The sequence below is a fragment of the Corylus avellana genome, chromosome ca7 (assembly GCF_901000735.1).
Source record: "Corylus avellana chromosome ca7, CavTom2PMs-1.0".
NCBI classification, from domain to species: domain Eukaryota; kingdom Viridiplantae; phylum Streptophyta; class Magnoliopsida; order Fagales; family Betulaceae; genus Corylus; species Corylus avellana.
The window spans coordinates 7455282-7472691 of record NC_081547.1 but is presented as its reverse complement, the minus strand read 5'-3'; the positions used below and the strand labels follow the sequence as shown (position 1 = coordinate 7472691).

Sequence of the window (17410 nt, the reverse complement as noted above, 5' to 3'; positions counted from 1 at the left end):
TTGCACAAGTAATGGTCAAAATGATTATACTTGCCGAGTTGTAGACTCACACATTTACCCGTAAAATTATTTGTCACAACCTCAAACCACATCGACCAATTTCGCAATTTTCCCTTCTATCCTAGACAAATACATTGGCTGTAATTTTACTATGGTCCTTATCATGCTTCCGTACTAGACAGATATGGAATAATGGAAGAAACTCATCACCAGTGATCTCGACAACTACAGGTTCCATCCTTGAACAAATGAAAGCGATTGGCATCTCTCACTAATATTTCTCTTTGCATGATCTTCGATATGTACTTGGTCACGGTGTGACAATCTCCACATACCCTAAGGTTTTTCATCACCTGCAAAGGGGTCCCTGGTTTTGTATTCAACAATCCAAATGCTATGGCAAGCCTTTCGCTATGCCCACAAAGCATGTCTCTCTTCTCATCCTCCTCCACATCATGCAGAACAAATTGCAGATTTGCAACATAACCTTCCTTAGCCAACAAACCAGTAAGTATCCCTAATAACTTATAAACCTCTTCAAACTGTTCAAAACACTTGTCTCCTGTCCCAAAAACGTAAACTCTGTTTCGAATCTCCATCCAGCTACATCCCTGTTCTTTTTTGAGTCCTCTAGCTTTTATAGATTTTCTTATCATTCTCACTTGATCCCACTTTCCTAAAGCTGCATATACATTGGATATTAATACATAATAGCCAGGATCAACTGAACTCAATTTGATGATCTGTTCTGAGATGCGTTCTGCAAACTTTATGTCTCCACGAGCTTGACAAGCACTAAGTAAAGATCCCCATATACTTGCGTCCGGTTTCAGCGGCATTGAAAAGATAAACTCTTCTGCTTTAGCAAAGTGTCCAGAACGGGATAGAAGATCAACTACACAAGCATAATGTTCAATCCTGGGCTCAATGTTGTAATATTTCATCCGGTCAAAGCAAGCCAGACCCTCATCTACCAAACTTGAATGGCTACAAGCAAAAATGATGGCGACAAAAGCAACACGATCAGGGTAAACCCCAGTTGCTTCCATCTCCAGAAAAGCTCTGAAAGCTTTTCTGCCTTCACCATACATCCCATATGTGGAAATCAAAGCAGTCCATGTCACCACATCTTTCATTTTCATGCGCTTGAATACCTGGACTGAGTCCTCTAATCTACCACACTTGGAGTACATCTCAATCAGTGCGTTTCCAATTGGAACATCTGATTCAAATCCAAATTTTAAAACACATCCATGGATCTCTTTTCCTTGTCGCTTGGCAGCAAGGAAGGAACACATGGGCAAGATACCTAACATGGTGGCAACATCTGGTGACACTCCTTCAGTTCTCATTCGGTTGGCCATTCTCATTCCTAAACTACAATTTTCAGAACGAACGCAGGCAGCAATAATGGTATTCCATGTCACTTTATCGCGAGCTTTCATGTTCTCAAATACTTTCAGTGAATCCTCCATTTTGCCACATTTTGCATACATATCAACAAGAGCATTAGTGACCACTAGATATGAATCAAATCCAAACTTTTCTATATCACAGTGGATCATTTTACCCAGGTCCATGTCTGCCAACAGAGTAGAGACACCCAGGAGTGTCAAATAGCTCACAGGATCGGATTTCATCTCCATCTTCATCATCTTAAAAAGCTTTAACCCTTCATGATAAAAACCATTGATAATATAGCCATTGATCAGTGAGTTCCATGAGACAGAATCTCTACATTTCATCTTATCAAATACTTCTCGTGAAGCCACTAAATTACCACATTTTGCATACATGTCAATAAGGATATTACTTACTGTAATATCAAATTCAAACCCGTTTCCTATCATGTATTCATGAATATATTTTCCAAACTCCATATCCCGTAAGTGAACACAAGAACGGAGAGTAGATGTGATTGTCAACAAATCTGGTCTGAATTTATTTAGCATCTCCATAAATAACTCTATTGACTCATCAAACAACCCTGACTGAGAGTAACCACAAATCACGGTGTTCCAACTAACAGAGTCTCTAACTACCATCTCATCAAAAACTTTACGAGCGTCACTTAATCTATCAAATTTAACGTACATGGAAAGAATCCCATTGCTTACAATAACATCTGCATGAATCCCGATCTTTTCAACCAACCCATGAATAATCTGACCCTCATCAACAACAATTGCGCTTCCACATGCAGGCAAAACACTTGATACTGTAAAAGTATCCGGTAACATCCCCACCATTCTAGACCTGTAATAAATTTCCAGAGCCTCCTCCCAATATCCGTTTGAACTATACCCCGAAATCAGACTATTCCACGACACAATATCCCTGTGAGGCATTTTCTCAAACACGTTTCGTGCTTGGACTAAATCACCAAACCTAGCGTACATATCTATTAATGCATTCGCAATATACAAATCCGACCTCAAACCCATTTCCAGAACATGCTCGTGAATCTGTTTACCCATCTGCGAGTCGCATAACCCGGCACACGCATTAATAACCGAAGGAAACGTGTAAGCGTCAGGTTGAAGCTTAGTTTTTCGCATTTCAGCGTAAAAGTGAAGAGATTCAGAGAGCAATCCGTTATGGGTAAGCGCTCTAATGATTGAATTCCACTGGTAGACGTTGTTTGTGGGCGACACTCGGTGAAAAACTGAGAGAGAAGAAGTGGGTTCTTTGAGCCGAGCATACTTGCTAATGAGTTTGCCAGAGAAGAACGCAGACTGGTCTAGTCCCAAAGTAATTATCAGTGAGTGGACTTTGCGCAGTTCGTGAGAGTTTGTAGCAAAAGATATAGCTTTTGAGAGAGATGAATGTAGAAATGCCTGTGTGCTTTTACCTAACCTGTCCAACTTTGCAATTCTCATTACCTGAACGAAGAAATGCTTGTGTCAGTTGTGTTCTTTCAGCTCGCAGATTTGGCTTAAGGACGTGTAGAGTGTAGAGATATGAGTACGGTCATTTTATGCTCAACTTGCCAACTAGGATTTTGACCTAATTTGATTTTCTTTTTAAGAGAAAAATGCAAAATTAATCCCTCTAATTTGGGGTTTAAAAGGTGGCTAAATATTTCTTGTGACTATATGAGTAAGCAAAAAGAGAAATGATTAGTGTCAATAATTTGTTTATATTTTTCTCATATTCTCTTACAAATTCAATAGATCAATCAATAAATTTATAGAGTCTATCATTAACTTATGTAAAAAAAAAAAAAAAAATCATAGATTATGTCATTAGAAAAGTTAACAGAATTCATTAAGAGCATTAGCTATTGTGACACATGTCGTTTACAATAAAAACTTTTTTAAAAAAGAGAGAGAGATAAACTAAAAGATTAATATTAGATTTTATTTAATTAATATCTAAAAAATAAGGAAAAAGGCATCTCTTAATTAATCTTTTCCTTTTATGCCTCAAAATATATAAAGCCGACAGTATATATATATAAAATCCAATGGTTACTAAATCCTAACATGCCACCTTAAATTGTAAGATTAACCCAATTTACTTGGGTTGGATCTATATGTTTATTTGGTGGTGCTTTGAAACACTTTAACAGTAATCAAATTTTGATCTAATTAATTTCAGAGATTTGATTGTAATCAGCTTTTAATGGTGATCAAATCTAATGATTTACTATTAAGGGTAGTGGTTCATTAGCCTAAGGAAATTCTTAAATGGTCAAGGCATGTAGTAGGGCGTGAGTTTGAATCTCTGCAATGAAAAATCTCCACATATACCTGATTAATTCTCATTGATGTCCTGGTGGACTTTGGTCAGTCTATGACTCAAACGTATGTGGTTCCCACCGTATAGGCCCCATAAGCAGCCCCCAGCGGGTAAGTACTATTATGGTCATATCCAGTTAGGATAGTCACATTTAGTCTCCTCAGCCTACCCTTATTGTTCAAATAGGAAAAAAAATTTGCGATTTTTATATGCAAGCTAAGGGGTACTTATTTGAAAAAACACAAATTTAAACCAAAATCATGATTTCGCATAACAAATATTTGATAAAAAAATATTTTTTAACATGTTTTACCAAACGCCTTTACGATTTTATAAAATAGTGGTTTCAAAACTGAAAATTTTAAAGTTGCAATTATTAAAAGCGCAATCACAAACGGACTCTCCAAGCTAAATCAATCTCTTCTGCCGCTGCCGATTCAAACTTGCCTGAGCATGATCAAAAAGCGGGTCTGTTTGGTTGTAACAGTCGCTACAAGGCTTGCACAGATGTAAGCAAATATACAGTGATACGAAAGTTAGAGGCAACCGCGTGGTCCGTCGCCTACCCAAATTGTACGATTTTCAATTGATAATGTCTTTTCTAATTTTTTAATTATGACAATGTTCTCTTCAAACTATCAAAATATTGTCAATGTCTCCCAGACTAGCAATAAGACAAAAATGTCCATATAAATTTCTCAATAAGACAAAAATACCCCTATAAATTCAAAAAAAAAAGTTAATTTAAAAAAAAAAAACAAAAAATTTTAATTTAAAAATAATATTTAAAAAAAAAACAATTTTTTTAAACAAAAATTTTTAATTTTCTTTTTTTAAAAACGGAAATTTTTATTTTTTTAAGAAAAAAACTATTTTTTTTTATTTAGTTTTAAAAAAACAAAAAAATTCATTTTAATAAACGAAAATATAAACGTAAATTTGTATTTAAATAAAATTATAAAACAAAAATAAAAAATAAAAAAACAAAAAATTTCAAGAAGTTTTAGTTTTTTTTTTTTTTTAGTTTTTTTTTTTTTAAGGGTAATTTCATCATTGGGGAGAACATTGATAATTTTTTGTAGTTTGAGGGAGACATTGTCACAATTGAAAGTTTGAAAAATGAGACATTGTCAATTGAGTGGTAATTTAAGGGGGTTATATAGATTTTCCCCTCTTTTTTTTTAGCCGAAATTGACGTTGTTTTCGATTCTTAATGGATTTTCTTACATTCTTCATATGTATATTTCATTAATGGAAATATATTTTGAGAAATGATTAAAAATAAAACTTAAAAAGGGGTGGCCGAGTTATATATTCCAATGAACCAATATTAGTTATGGGGTGGCTCAAACACCACCATATAGGCTCCGAGTGGGTGGTCAAATCACCCATAATCCGGCCGGAAGGGATGGCTCAACCTCGACACCTTGTACATTGATCTCCATTTTTTTCTTTCTCTTTTTATATATAGTTTTATATTTGTTAATAATTTTTATTATTATAAATGATGAGCGTCAAAACATGTTTTTCCTTAAAAACATTTTTGGACGTTGGACCATTGAAGTTATATATATATATATCACATTAACCATCCATTTTTCATGTATAATTACGAAAAGCTCTACCCAACGCAGAAAAAACTAGTTTAGTCAGAAGAGCTCAAACGGCATCAAATTATCACACCAGACTAAGTTATAGTCTTATAGATTTGAAATATCTATCAATTTTCTGTTATTAATTATGTTTACAAGTAAGAGAACAAGTTTGGATGGAAGATGTCCCTTCGTGTCTTCGCAAGAGTCTTCGGACTTATTTTCTTTTATAAGAGTGACTCATTTCAAAAAAATAATAATAATAAGAGAACAATCTTCCTTATATTTAGTGATCATGAAGTAAATTAATTAGCAACAATATATATATATATATATATATATAGAGAGAGAGAGAGAGAGAGAGAGGCATGTATTTAACTAAAAATGTAATCATTAATAATTTCAAAGTACAATCAAAGAACCACCTGTCTTTGAGCCCTGTCAGGAAAATCATGGACTCGTACAAAGCATTCCCTCCACATATCAATAAATGTCCATGATGATCATGAGACTAATTATTTATTAAAAACATGTATACAGCAACTTAAAACATACAAAACAGTAGTACTACATTCATGCATCTTTCAATTAAATTGAAGTTAGAGGTTTGTGCAATCAGTTGGCTTAAACGACACAGTATTGGCCTCAGTGTCATAACCCACCAAGAAGTTCAACTGCGCCACATTACCAAAGATGTAGAGTCTTTCACTGGCAAGGAAAGCGAAGCATATAAGTTCCTCGCTTACTCTCAGGAAGGTGTTCACCGGATTCAGCTTCACGTCGGCGTCCTTGAAATGTGCCGTGATATTTGGAGCCCCTATATCATCCGACACCGACTTGTAGCAAAGACTTAGCACTTGATTGGGATCGTCAACGCGTTCCAGATCAATCTCTTCTGCCACCGCCGCTTCAAACCTGGAGTAGAAATCTTCTGGAAATAGCGTTAATGTGGTGCCCGAATCAATTACAATGTTTCCCTCTGAGTCTCCGAAGGGGGAAGAATCATCAAACTCCAATCTTTTATTACCGACACTCATTGCCTCCAGTGTTAGAAAGTAGAAATTCGTATCCGGCCCTTTTGGGCCCAAGCCAGTAGAAACGACTCCAGGCCCAGAAACCACCGCATCACGACCAAAACTCAATTTGCTTGAGTTTTTGCCCTGGGAAGTTGTTGGCACCAAGCAGTAGGAAAACTTGCCACCTGTTATTTACAACAACATATAAATTAGACCATTAAATTCACGATCCCACTTTTCGTGTAAGCTTAAGTAGATAGGAGTAAATTTAATTATTTAATCAACATTTTAACACACTTTCTTACGTGTAAAAGAGTTAGAAATAGGATCATCTTCATTTCATTTGAAATTGAGGAAATCTATTTAATATTATTGTCTTAACATTAAAGTTGAAGGTATTGCCGGCTCAAAGCTTAAGCAAACTAGACAATTGCCTCAAGTCCCAAATTACTATAGCATAATTAAGTTTCTTTTTATTAAAAAAATAATAATAATTAGAGCCTCAATTATGATAAAAAGTTAATCAATTGTCTTTAATTAAGGTCTCAATTATGGTAAAAAATTATTTACGACAAAAAAGTTAGTAATTGCTCTTTAATTAAGGCACCAATTATGGTAAACATAAATACAAAGAATTAAATTTCAAGATATTAAGACTTTAAAGGAAATGAAAGAGAAAATTGGAAAGTTACAGTAATTGCACTCTTAAAGCGGTTACTAAACTCATAGTTTCATTTTCACTTAAAACCAATATATTGGCTAAGTTCGTTCATTAAATAATTTTTAGAATAAAGTAAATTTCGTTTTTGCAAATTAAATTCTACATTTAAAAAAAAAAAAAAAAAAAGAAAAAAAAAAAAGAGAATTATATGTACATAGCTTAACACAAAATATGACATCTCTTAAAATTAAATGTCTCCTAACAAAAATGAATTTTGCAAGTTATTTGGAAGAAAAAAAAAAAATTAAGGGCAAAGTAAAAAAGAATGATTTAAAATTAAAATTATTTAAATAAAAAAAATACCCTACTTAAGTTTGTCACCTTAAGGCCTCAAAACTTATTAAGCCGGCCTTGGTTGAATGATAAAATTTATAATATTAATCTCATTTTACACTAAATGAATATTATACTTAAATCACTATTTTTCTAGTAAACTTAAAGTCGATAAAAAAATATATATAATTATTTAATTACCATTTTAACACTATTAGCTTACCAATGGAAGAACCCAATTGGGAAACGAGGGAAGCTTTGCCGCGCCCAAAGCCGACGATGCCGGAGCCTTTGTTATTGAAGGTTCCGGCATTGTTGTGTCCACAGCCTACGACGATATTACGAAGAGACACGGGGACGCTTGCAGTCGATTCCAGCGTGAGAGTGTCAAAAGCAAGATCGCCCTGGCTGTATGAATTATCGCCATAAGACGCTGAATATTTGCAAGAAGATGATGATGATAATGAGTTGCATGAGGTTCCTCGCAAGGACTGGCATTCGCTTGCACTGCAAGAAACGTTTCTGTATGTTTTCGACTCGACAGGGTCAAAAAGCGGGTCTGTTTGGTTGTAACAGTTCGTGCAAGGCTCACACTGCAACCAAATGAGATCACTGCCGGTGTCGGCGACGCCAAGGACGGGGACCGGCGGCGTGCCGATGGAGTATTTCATGAGGTATTCGCCTCTGACTGCAACTATTTCTGATCGAGGTAATTCATTGGGAGAGAGTGAAGAAGAAGTTGGCATGAAATGATTGACGCGGGTAATGGAACGCCGCAAAGCGTTTGCTACGCGCTGCGAAGGAGTCTCTGAAGGGTCGTAGAAGGGAGAGAGTGGGGAATCGCGGTGGATGAGATCCACGCTGAAGCCGCCATTAACAGCCTCTGCAGTGATAGATAAGCTGTAAAGAAGACAAATGGAGAAGGTAGTTACGATCGCAGCAGAAGAGAGAAGAGAGTGATGAGATGCCATGGCCGTTTTTGGAGAAACTGTAGTAGGTGTATATATAACGAGGGGATATATATATATATATATTGAAAATATCGGTGCACGTATATAAGGAAATATACAGATGAAAAATTTAAAGGTAACGGTACTCTTGACCTACCGAAATTGTTTTTGCCAAAATTGACATTGTTTTCCATTCTTGAATGGATTTTCTTAGATTCTCCAGCTATCAAATCTGATGATTTTTGTAAAAGGATGATCTTGCACGTAGGGCGGGCTTAATACAAAACCCATTTTTGTTAGGCGACATTTAATTTCAACAGATGTCATATTTTACAAAAAAACGAACTTAGCCAATATATTGGTTTTAAGTTCGGATGAAAGTATAAATTTAGTAACTGCTTTAGGATTGAAATTAATAATGTAACTTTTCAATTTTCTCTTTTCTTTCCTTTACTTTGTGACTGGTCTAGTCCCAAAGTAATTAATTATCAGTGAGTGGACTTTGCACAGTTGGTGAGAGTTTGTAGCAAAAGATATAGCTTTTGAGAGAGATGAATGTAGAAATGCCTGTGTGCTTTCACCTAACCTGTCCAACTTTGCAATTCTCATTACCTGAACGTAGAAATGCTTGTGTCAGTTGTGTGCTTTCAGGTCGCAGATTTGGCATAAGGACGCTGTAAAGTGTAGAGATAAGAGTACGGTCATTTTATGCTCAACTTGCCAACTAGGATTTTGAACTAATTTGATTTTCGTTTTAAGAGAAAAATGAAAAATTAATCCCTCTAATTTGGGATTTAAAAGTGGCTAAATATTTTTTGTGACTATATGATCAGTAAGCAAAAAGAAAAATGATTAGTGTCAATAATTTGTTTATATTTTTCTCATTTTCTCTTACAAATTCAATAGATCAACCATTAATTTGTGGAGTTTACCATTAACTTATGGAAAGAAAAAGAAAAAGAAAAAGAAAAAAAAAAAAAAACCATAAACTTTAGAAAAGTTAACAGAATTCATTAAGAACTAAGAAGTAACATGATCATATGAGAATTCATCATATGAGAATTCATGACATTTTCCTCAAAAAAATATTAGCTATTGTGACACATGTCGTTAATAATAATAAAAAAATTAAAAAGAGAGAGATAAACTAAAAAATTAATATAAAATTTTATTTAATTAATATCTAAAAAATAAGGAAAAGGCATCTCTTAATTAATCTTTTCTTCTTATGCCTCAAAATATATCAACCTGACAGTTTAATATATATATATATATATATATATATATATAGTTGATCCAATGACTACTAAATCCTAACATGCCACCTTAAATTGTAAGATTAACCCAATTTACTTGGGTTGGATCTATACGTTTATTTGGTAATGCTTTGAAACACTTTAACAGTAATCAAATTTTGATTGTATTAATTTCAGAGATTTGATTGTAATAAGATTTTAATGGTGCTCACGTATGGGAGAGCTCTGATTGTATTAATTTCAGAGATTTGATTGTAATCAGATTTTAATGGTGATCAAATCTAATGATATTAGTCTAAGAAAATTTTTAAGTAGTCAGGGCATATACTAGTGCGTGGGTTCGAATCTCTATAATAGAAAATCCCCACATATGCCTGATTAATATTAGCGGATTCTCATTGATACCTTGGTGGGCCTGGGTTAGACTATGGCTCAATCAAATTTCAAAGAGCGTATGTGGTTCCCACCGTTTAAACCCCACAAACAGCACACAACGGGTAAATGAGCTATTATGGTCACGCATTGTTTGGATAGCCTCATAGCTATAATTAGTCTCTTCGGCCTACCCTTATTGCTCAAATAGGAAAGAAAATTTTCAATTTCTATATGCAAGCTAAATGGTGCTTATTTGAAAACACGTGAATTTAAACCAAAATGATGATTTTGCATAACAAATATTTAATAAAAAAATCATTTTTTAACATGTTTTATCAATCACCTTTGTGATTTTATAAAATAGTGATTTCAAAAATGCAATTTTTAAAATCCCTTATTAAAATCGCAATCACAAGCGGACTCTAAAGGCTAAATCAATCTCTTCTGCCGCTGCCGATTCAAACTTGACTGAGCAGGATCAAAAAGCGGGTCTGTTTGGTTGTAACAGTCGCTACAAGGCTTGCACTGCACCCAAATTAGATCACTGCCGGTGACGAGAGGGTGAAGAAGAAGTTGGCTTAAAATGATTAGCACGTACGGCTAATGGAATGGCGCAAAGCGTTTGCTATATGTGCATGCGCTGCGAAGGAGTTTCTCAAGGGTTGTAGAAGGGAGAGTGTGGGGAATCGCGGTGAATGAGATCCACACTGAAGCCCCCATTGAGAGCCTCGATCGGTGACTGTGAGAGAGAGAAGCTGGAAAGAAGAAAAATGGAGAAGGATGTTACAATCGCAGCAGAAGAGAGAAGAGAGTGATGATGATGAGATGCCATATATGGCAGATTTTTGGAGAAACTGTACGTGGTGTGAAAGCGAAGGAAATATATCCATTATCCATGCATGTAATTAAGCAAATATATAGTGATGCAAAAGTTAGAGGCAACCGCCCGTGGTCCGTCGCCTACCCAAATTTTACGATTCTTTTTTGTTTTTTCGCCGAAATTGACGTTGTTTTCGATTCTAAATGGATTTTCTTACATTTTTCAGATATATATTTCATTAATGGAAATATATTTTAAGAAATGATTAAAAATAAAACTTAAAAAGGGGTGGCCGAGTTATATATTCCAATGAACCAATATTAGTTATGGTGGCTCAAACACTACAAAATATATATATATATATATATATATATATATATGCTCAGAGTAGGTGGTCAAATCATCCATAATATATCCGGCCAGAAGGGATGGCCGGACCTTGACCATCTCCATTTTTTTTTTCTTTTTATATATGTTTTTATATTTGTTAATAATTTTTATTATTATAAATGATGAGCGTCAAAACATTTTTGGACGGTGGACCATTAATGAAGTTTAATTTGCACATCTATATCTCACATTAACCATCTATTTTTCATATATAATTACGAAAAGCTCTACCCAACGAAGTAAAAATTAATATCTATCAATTTTCGGTTATTAATTATGTTTACTAGTAAGAGAACAATTTTCCTTATATTTAGTGATGATAAAGTAAATTAGCAACAATATAATATATATATAGTCATGTATTTAATTAAATGTAATCATTAATAATTTTAAAGTACAAATACAGAACCACCTGTCTTACAAATTTCGGACCCGTATAAAGCGTCCCCTCCACACACATGATGATGAGACTAATTATTTATTAAAAACATGTATATAGCAAACTCGTAAAACATATATACAAATTAAACAGTTAGAGGTGTTAAAATAAACTATAGAATACTAGAGAATATAGCGATAAACTGAATATTGTATTTCTGTGTGTCTAGAACTGTATACAATGGGGCCTATTTATAGTTGAATAATGCCAGACAAAATATGAATTACAATCAAGGAATTAATGTACAATATTACAAAATAATATCAATGTATATACAGGGAAAATATATCAAATCAGCAATTATGGTGATTGTCAGCAATTATGGTGATTATCAGCAATTATGGTGATTATCAGAATATAATCAGAATATATTCTGATTATATTCTAACATCCCCCCTCAAACTCAAGGTGGTAATGTAGATGCCAACTTGAGTTTGGAAACAAGATCACGGAACCGTCCAGGTGGATGTGCTTTGGTGAACACATCGGCCAACTGATCAGCGGAAGCAATGGGACAGAGACAGAGAGTCCCCTGCAAAAGATGATGGCGTACAAAATGACAGTCGATCTCAATGTGTTTAGTACGTTCATGAAATACATCATTATGCGCAATTTGAATCGCACTTCGATTGTCACAAAAAATAGGAGAACTAGAGGTCTGAGAAACACTCATATCATGTAGGAGCCAACGAAGCCAGAGGAGCTCAGAAGTGGTGTCGGCAAGAGCACGATACTCAGCTTCGGTGCTAGAGCGTGCAACAACTGATTGTTTCTTGCTACGCCAAGAGATGAGAGAATCACCAAGTAAGAAACAATAACCCGTGGTGGAATGACGATCAGTGGGATCACCTGCCCAATCAGCATCTGACTATACATGTAAGTCTAATGATGAGTGAGAAGAGAAATGTAAACCATGAAACATGGTGCCCTTCACGTAGCGAAGGTTGCGAAGAACAGCCGCATAATGAACTGAGCGTGGCACTGTCATAAACTGACTAACAAGGTGGACTGCATAGGCAAGATCCGGTCGTGTCACAGTAAGATAGATGAGATTGCCAACTAACTGTCGATAGAGAGTGGCATCAGAAAGTAGCTCACCATCAGTGGCACGAAGTTTGACATTTGTCTCTAGAGGGCTATCAACAATTTTGCAATCAATAAGGCCAGCTCGTGAGAGGAGATCTGAAGCATACTTGGCTTGAGAGAGATAGTAACCTTTTGGATCAAAAGACACTTCCAATCCAAGAAAGTAGTTGAGAAAACCCAAATCCTTCATCTCAAATTGTTGGCTCAAAAACTGTTGAAGGTTACGAATACCAACAGTATCATCTCCAGTAATAATCATATCGTCAACATACAGTAAGAGGAGAATGAGACCAGCATCAGATCGCCGAATAAAGAGAGCAGAGTCATAGGGGCTAGAAACAAACCCAATATGCGCAATAGTGGAACTGAATTTGGCAAACCAAGCCCGTGGAGCTTGTTTCAGACCGTACAATGCCCGGCGAAGTCGGCAAACCTTGTGTGGCGGATGATCGTACCCAGGAAAAGGCTGCATATAAACTTCTTCACTAAGATCACCATTGAGAAATGCGTTTTTCACATCCATTTGAAAAAGATCCCAATGACGCACAGAAGCCACAGCAAGGAGTGATCGAACAGAAGTAAGGCGAGCCACTGGTGCAAAAGTCTCCTCATAATCAATACCATACTCCTGATTGAACCCCTTTGCCACAAGACGTGCCTTGTATCGCTCAATAGACCCATCAGATTTTGTCTTAATCTTGTAAACCCACTTGCACCCTACTGCAGTTTTGCCTAAAGGTAAATCAACTAAGTCCCAAGTATGGGTTTTGGAAAGGGCATTAAGTTCTTCAGACATAGCATTCTGCCAAAGAGGGTTAGCATGAGCCTCACGGAAGGAGGGAGGTTCATGGAGAGTAGCAAGAGCAGAATAACAGTGATAATCATGAAGATGGGAAGGAAGAGATGTTACCCGAGTAGAACGACGAGGGATAGAGGGAGCGGCCTCAAGAGTAGATGGATCAACAGGCAGGGCAGAGTCATTGGGGTCGACCGTCGGAATGTCTTCTGGAGAGCTTGTCATCCCTGCATCGAGATCAGTAGTGTCGGGGAGCAAATTCACCGAGACATTAGTGAAGATAGGAGAAGAACTAGAGGGACGAGTAGGAAAAGACTCCATATCACTAAATAGCCTATGTTCCCAAAAAGTGACGTGCCGCGAGATGCGGAGCCGTTTGGAAATAGGATCATAACAACGATATCCTTTGTGTTCAATGCCATACCCAAGAAAACAACATAGACGAGAACGAGGTTCTAATTTTGTTCGTTCATGAGATGGAAGTAGCACGAAACAGACACAACCAAAGAGGCGGAGAGATTGGTAATTAGGAGGAGATCCATACAAAAGTTCATAGGGGGACCTATTTAAGGTAGTGGGAGACGGGACCCTATTAATGGTATAAACAGTGGTAAGAGCGGTTTCTCCCCAAAAGTGTTCAGGGATAGAAGCAGATAGGAGCAAAGCCCTAACAGTGTCTAAGATGTGCCTGTGTTTACGTTCAGCACGACCATTTTGTTGAGAAGTATTTGGGCATGAGCGATGGGGAAGAATGCCATTTTGTTTGAGGGTAGTAAGGAAGGTAGATTCACGATATTCCATAGCATTATCAGAACGAAAAATTTTTATGTTGCGAGAAAATTGGGTTTGAATCATCCGTTGAAATTCAGAGTAAATTTTCGGAAGTTCAGATCGATTTTGTAAAAGATAAAGCCATGTGTATCGAGAAAAATCATCCACAAAAAATGACAAAATAGCGGGATCCACCCATGGTGGGAATAGACGCAGGGCCCCATACATCAGAATGCACCAAATCAAAAGGAGCAGAAGAAACAGATGCACTATTATTAAAAGGTAAAGCACTTTGTTTTCCAAGTTGACATGCAACACAATCAAAAGACTCAGACTCAACAGACCCTAATTGACCAATTTGTAGCTAAAGAACGAATACGAGAAATAGATGCATGCCCTAAACGAGAGTGCCATAAACTGAGGGTGGTAGAGGGAGATCGAGATGGAGTGGCAGCTGATACAGCAAGAGGAAGATGGAGTGATGAAAGCTCAAACAGACGTCCAATCTTACGGGCGGTCCCAATTAGCTGTCCCGTCTGTGGATCCTGCACATCACAACCTCGGTTAGAAAAGTGTAGTTCTAAGCCAAGTTCACAAAGTTGACCAACAGATAAAAGATTTAACGAGAGATTAGGCACTAAGTATGTATCAGACATAGATAGTTGATGAGTTGAAACAGACCCGACGTGGCTAACAGCAAGATGGGAACCATTAGCAGTGTAAATGGTGGTAGGCCTAGGTAACACAGATTTTGCAGAAAATATGGAAGAATTCGGTGTCACGTGATTACAACAAGCAGAATCAATATACCAAGAGGAATTACCTGGTGTGGTGGACATGGCAGTATTAAGATTGGACTTAGATAAAACCTGATGAATGAGAGCTTCGATTTCTGCAGGAGAAAGAGTACTGGGGTGGGGGTGCAATATCGGTGTAAGACATATCTGATGTATCAGTATGAGTGACCGCAGCAGCCTTATGACTAGGAGCTCAATGATTCCCACGAGAAAGTCTTTTCCTGCATTCACTATATCTGTGGCCAAACTTCTGACAATAGTGGCACTGGATGTTCCGATTGGATGAGCAAGACCTGGCAGGAATAAAATTAGGAGCACGCACATTGCGGGATGCAGTGGCCATGACCATCTCAGAGGTGTGTAACTTTATAGTAGAGAATCGAGTCTCTTCTGAAGCAAGTTCACTAAGAACACTCTCCAAAGATGGTAGTGGTGAGCGGTGAAGAAGAGAAGCTCGAGTATGCTCAAACTCATCTCGAATTACCGCAAGAAACTCGGCTAGGCGCATGCTATCGCGAAAAGCGATGTACTCAGAGGCATCAACCTTATCCCTCCACTTTGGCTCACATAGTGCTAATTGATTCCAAAGACAAGTCATTTGTGAATAAAAATCAATAATACTCTGACCTAGTTCTTGGCGCATGTGATGGAGTTTGGTAACAATCTGAAACCGCTGAGCAAGATCAGTACTGCTGTAGCGCTGAGCTAACATATCCCAGACATCTTTGGCATTGTCAAGATTGCCAAATGTCATGCTGATGGAGACAACACAAGTGTTGGAGAATCAAGAAATAATCTTGTAATTGATACTTTTCCATGTGCGGAGGCGGGTTGAGAAAGCCGCAGCAGGTTCCTCTTTTTCAGCAAGAGGCTTAGGTTCTTCACCAGAAACATACTCACAAAGACAATGTCCTTTGAGCCACCTACTCATATTTTAAGACCAAGCCGGGTAATTGGAGCCATCGAGAATAGTAGGGATAGGTTGGGTAATATCTTTGGTGTTTGGGAGAGTGGTAGGAGGTACGGCCTTTTTTTTTTTTTTTTGGGGGATATAATCCGGTGTGGTTGGGTGTAGTGTAGGTTATGTGAGCCTAGTGCGAGAATCAATCTGGTGTGGTCGAGTGTATGATAGAGGATATGAGCTTGTTTTTAAGGGTTAGGATTTGGTGTGGCTGAGTGTATAGTAAGGAGTATAAGCTTGGTTCAAGAGGGCTGAGATCTAGTGTGGCTAGGTGTACTATAGGTGTGTGAGCTCAAAAAGTAGGAATAATCTAGTGTGGCAGGTTGTATTGTAAAAAAAATGAGCTCAACAAGACAACTTACAAGGTGGCGGCGCGTGGCGGCTCTGGGTGGCGCGTGCTTCAGCTGGTTCGACATATCGGCAGCCTCCGATCACGTATCTGTGATTCGTTTTTGAAAACTGCTGACAGGGGCGGCGCGTGGTGGCCGGAAACAGTGTGTGGCGGTGGTTCAAAATTCCACAGAAGGTTTGGCGGCGCGTGGCGGCGCGTGGGGTCTCCTGGTGGCGCGTTCTTTCGGCAGGTCAGTAAATCGGCAGCCTCCGATCTAGATTCTGGCGGAATTTTCTGAAAACGGCTGACTGGGGCGGCGCGTGGTGGCCGGAGGCGGCGCGTGAGGCGCGTGAATAGTGACACAGAGACTTCAGGCGGCGCGTGAGAGGGCGTTGGAATTCAGAATGTTGATCTGATAACTTCACAGGACAGATCGGACCTTTTTGAGCCTGTTGGTATAATAATTATACCAAAACAAGATCGAAAAAGCCTTTGAACGGACTGACTTCCTATATTCTCTAGACAAGGCCAAAACTTGGCTCTGATACCATGTTAAAATAAACTATAGAATACTAGAGAATATAGGGATAAATTGAATATTGTATTTCTGTGTGTCTAGAACTGTATACAATGGAGCCTATTTATAGTTGAATAAGGCCAGACAGAATAGGAATTACAATCAAGGAATTAATGTACAATATTACAAAATAATATCAATGTATATACAGAGAAAATATATCAAATCAGCAATTATGGTGATTGTCAGCAATTATGGTGATTATCAGAATATAATCATAATATATTCTGATTATATTCTAACAAGAGGTTTGTGCAATCGGTTGGCTTAAACGACACAGTATTGGCCTCGGTGTCATAACCCACCAAGTAGTTCAACTGCGCCACGTTACCAAAGATGTAGATTCTTTCACTAGCAACGAAAGCAAAGCACACAAGTTCCTCACTTACTCTCAGGAAGGCGTTCATCGGATTCAGCTTCACGTTTGCGCCCCTGAAATGCACTGTGATATTCGGAACCCCTATATCATCCGACGCCGACTTGTAGCAAAGACTTAGCATTTCATCGGGATCGTCAAC

At 37.3% G+C, this 17410-nt stretch overlaps 2 protein-coding genes across 2 annotated transcripts; both read right to left on the bottom strand.

Moving 5' to 3' along the window:
• LOC132187465 (pentatricopeptide repeat-containing protein At3g03580) lies at window positions 1-2889 on the bottom strand. The gene has a single exon (XM_059601783.1). It carries the CDS (start codon window positions 2877-2879, stop codon window positions 207-209), a length of 2673 nt encoding a protein of 890 aa, XP_059457766.1. The 5' UTR covers window positions 2880-2889; the 3' UTR covers window positions 1-206.
• Window positions 2890-5932: 3043 nt separating this feature from the next.
• Window positions 5933-8319, bottom strand: LOC132188774 (aspartic proteinase CDR1-like). Its single transcript, XM_059603311.1, has 2 exons — window positions 7567-8319; window positions 5933-6534 (listed from the first exon to the last, which is right to left on the bottom strand). Exons 1-2 carry the CDS (start codon window positions 8312-8314, stop codon window positions 5933-5935), a joined length of 1350 nt encoding a protein of 449 aa, XP_059459294.1. The 5' UTR covers window positions 8315-8319.
• Window positions 8320-17410: the final 9091 nt, after the last annotated feature.

Coding starts and splice junctions, on each gene's coding strand:
- LOC132187465 (XM_059601783.1), bottom strand. CDS start 2,879: ATGAGAATTGCAAAGTTGGACAGGTTAGGTAAAAGCACACAGGCATTT.
- LOC132188774 (XM_059603311.1), bottom strand. CDS start 8,314: ATGGCATCTCATCACTCTCTTCTCTCTTCTGCTGCGATCGTAACTACC. Junction 6,535..7,566: donor CCAATTGGGTTCTTCCATTG/GTAAGCTAATAG, acceptor TGTAAATAACAG/GTGGCAAGTTTTCCTACTGC.